This window comes from Eurypyga helias, unplaced genomic scaffold, assembly GCF_000690775.1.
Source record: "Eurypyga helias isolate BGI_N326 unplaced genomic scaffold, ASM69077v1 scaffold23199, whole genome shotgun sequence".
NCBI lineage: Eukaryota > Metazoa > Chordata > Aves > Eurypygiformes > Eurypygidae > Eurypyga > Eurypyga helias.
This window is the reverse complement of record NW_010273000.1, coordinates 7666-10092: the sequence shown is the minus strand read 5'-3', so window position 1 is coordinate 10092 and position 2427 is coordinate 7666. Positions and strand designations below refer to the sequence as shown.

Below are 2427 nucleotides of genomic sequence, written 5' to 3'. Positions count from 1 at the left end.
GCCCTCTTTGTCCCCGCTGCCCATCAGCAGCACCAGCCCCACCTTCTCCCTGAAGCCAGGCAGAGGCTGCGCACCCAAAGGTGCACATCTGGGGAGTAGAGCATCCTCCCGAGGGGGAGCAGGCTTCAGTGGTGGCTGCCAGCAGGGCACATCCCCCCCTCCTCCGCGCCAGTGCATCCCCGTCAGGGAAGACGCTGCCAGCACGGCTCAGGGCTGGATGCACACAAGCACTTTCCTCCGGGCACATGAGTGTGGTGGGACGGTCACAGCTCCGGGGGCTGCCACCGGCCTGTCCCCCCCGGCGCTATTTAGCCGGTGTATGTGTGCGCACCAGGCCAATGTGCTACTGGCTGTAACAATTACAAATGTGTAAGAAGCAGCAGCCTCAAGAATCCTGTGTCAGCGGCTTTGAGGACTGGTGTGGGAGCATCTCACAGCGGGGCCACACGCTCCACACCTGGGGCAGGGGGAAGATGGGGAGGGATGGGGGCAGGCGTCACAAAGCCACAACAAGGGAGTCCCAGAGGAGGCCCCCACTGCCAGTCCCCCCTTCTTCTGCTCCTTCCCTCATTTCATTCATTTCAATGGGCTCCTGGCAAGGGTAGACCCCCCCAGCCCTGTCAGGCTGGCAGGGCCACTGCAGCAGTCACTTCCGTCCTTTGTGCTGATCCTTATTGGGAAAATAGTGGCTGAACGAGGCAGCCGGGAAGGCAACAGGGATGCAGGAACCAGCTCTCAGCCAGGCACTCCATGGGGTGCCTGTTGTGTCAGAGCACCCACTGCTCTGCGCATCCCCATGGCTCAGGGGATGGGTGCTGGGGCAGCAGGCAGGTTGCTGCCCCCCCACATCCTGCCTGGCTGTGGTTGAAGGGGGCAGGAGCTCCGGACCAAGGGAGATGAGGTTGGTGGGGTCTGGGATCCCAGCTCTGGGCACCTGGAACTGCATCCCACTCCCCCAAAGGCAGATCCTGCGTGGGATCCAGAGGAATGTGCCCAGCTCTGGGAAAAGGAGAGTGCTGGGAACTGAGGAGGAGGAATAAATGAGTCCAGGAAAGGAATTGCCCACGGTAAGGAGGAAGAAGCCCAGCACAGGCAGTGCCTTGGCAGTCATGGGGAACAGACAGGTCAGCCCTGCCTCAGGGTGCCAGGGCAGGACGAGAAGCCTCCACTCCATTCTGTCATGGGGCCAGGGTGGGCAAGGGGACAGGGGGAGGTTGGAGGGGCTGCAGGGAGAGGTTTCAAAGGAAAAAAGCCATCCAAAACCAACCACAACCCAATAACAGCAGCAATAACACCTGTCTGCTTTATCCTATCCAAACGAAACTCCATCAGGGAGCTTGCCATGAGGATTTGCCTTGCTCAGGGAATTTCACCAGACTTGGAAGAAAATGGCTCCTGCGGGTTGTGGCAGGGCTGTGCCCCATCATGGACCCTCAGCCCAAGGGTGCTCCTTTTATTGCCCTGGAGCAGATGGGTACCCCACCATCCCGCAGGGCTCCGGGGCCATCTCCGTGGCTGTGCTTCCCAGCAGCTCCCGGGGAGCTGACCCCTTGGGCTGGCGGCTCTCGGCACTGTGCCAGATCCCATAGCCAAAGTAAATGAGGAAACCTGGGAATGCAAAGAATAGGATGTGTGTGGGTGTCTTTCTCTTTCCTCCCAACAACAAAGCGCTCACCCCTTCCCATTCCTTTGGGCCACATATCAGAGGAGAGGGTGCTCCCACCAGCCTTTGATATTGAAGTCCAGCATCCCTCCTCCCTCCTCCTGGAGCCGGCATTAGTGCCGCTGGCTCTCCACCCACCAACGCTTCACCCCAAGAGGCTGGTGCCGTCTCTGGGACCTCGAGGGCAGCCGGGCTTACCGACGGCCATCCAGAGCAGGTACCGCAGCCAGGCAGCCACGCTGAGCCGAGCCATCAGGGTGCTGTTGATGGTGATGCTGAGGAGCGGCAGGAAGGGCAGGCAGGGAACCTGGGCAGCACAAGGGAATGGGGTTGTGCCTTCGCTCGGAGGCACTGGTTGGCTCGCAGGCAGGCGTTTCACACCCAAATTTGACTCTTTGCTGCTTTGGCTAGTTGCCAACAGGTGAGCTGGGGCTGCAGCCTGTTCGGTTGACAGGCCAGAAGGTACTAGAGGATTTGAGGGGGGGAGGCTGTCAGCCACTAGCAAAACCAGGCCAGGGAGTCAAGACAAGGTATCTTTTCACTGAAGAGCAGCCCTGACTCGTGCAGCAGGCGCTGGGCTCCGCTGGGGCTGTAGGAGACATGGGGCAGGGGGTGGGGGGAGAAGAACCAGGCAGCCCTCACAGTCCCTACAGAAAACCCCACAAGCTGCCCAATGCTTCCAACAGCTCTTCAACATGGATTCAGCAAAGACCTGCCTGACCCAAAACAGAGGGAACCCCCGCTGACACAACATAACCCTTTCC

The 2427-nt window shown here is 60.2% G+C and overlaps 1 protein-coding gene across 1 annotated transcript in view; it reads right to left on the bottom strand.

Annotated features, from left to right (window-relative positions):
* Positions 1-1453: 1453 nt before the first annotated feature.
* LOC104515381 (low affinity cationic amino acid transporter 2-like) overlaps positions 1454-2427 on the bottom strand; it is a gene marked incomplete at its 5' end in the record, with an annotated part of 5384 nt that continues 4410 nt past the window's right edge. Inside the window, 2 exons of the mRNA XM_010159330.1 lie at positions 1454-1608; positions 1862-1970. Coding sequence (XP_010157632.1) covers positions 1454-1608; positions 1862-1970 — 264 coding nt within the window. The remainder of the gene's footprint in view (positions 1609-1861; positions 1971-2427) is intronic.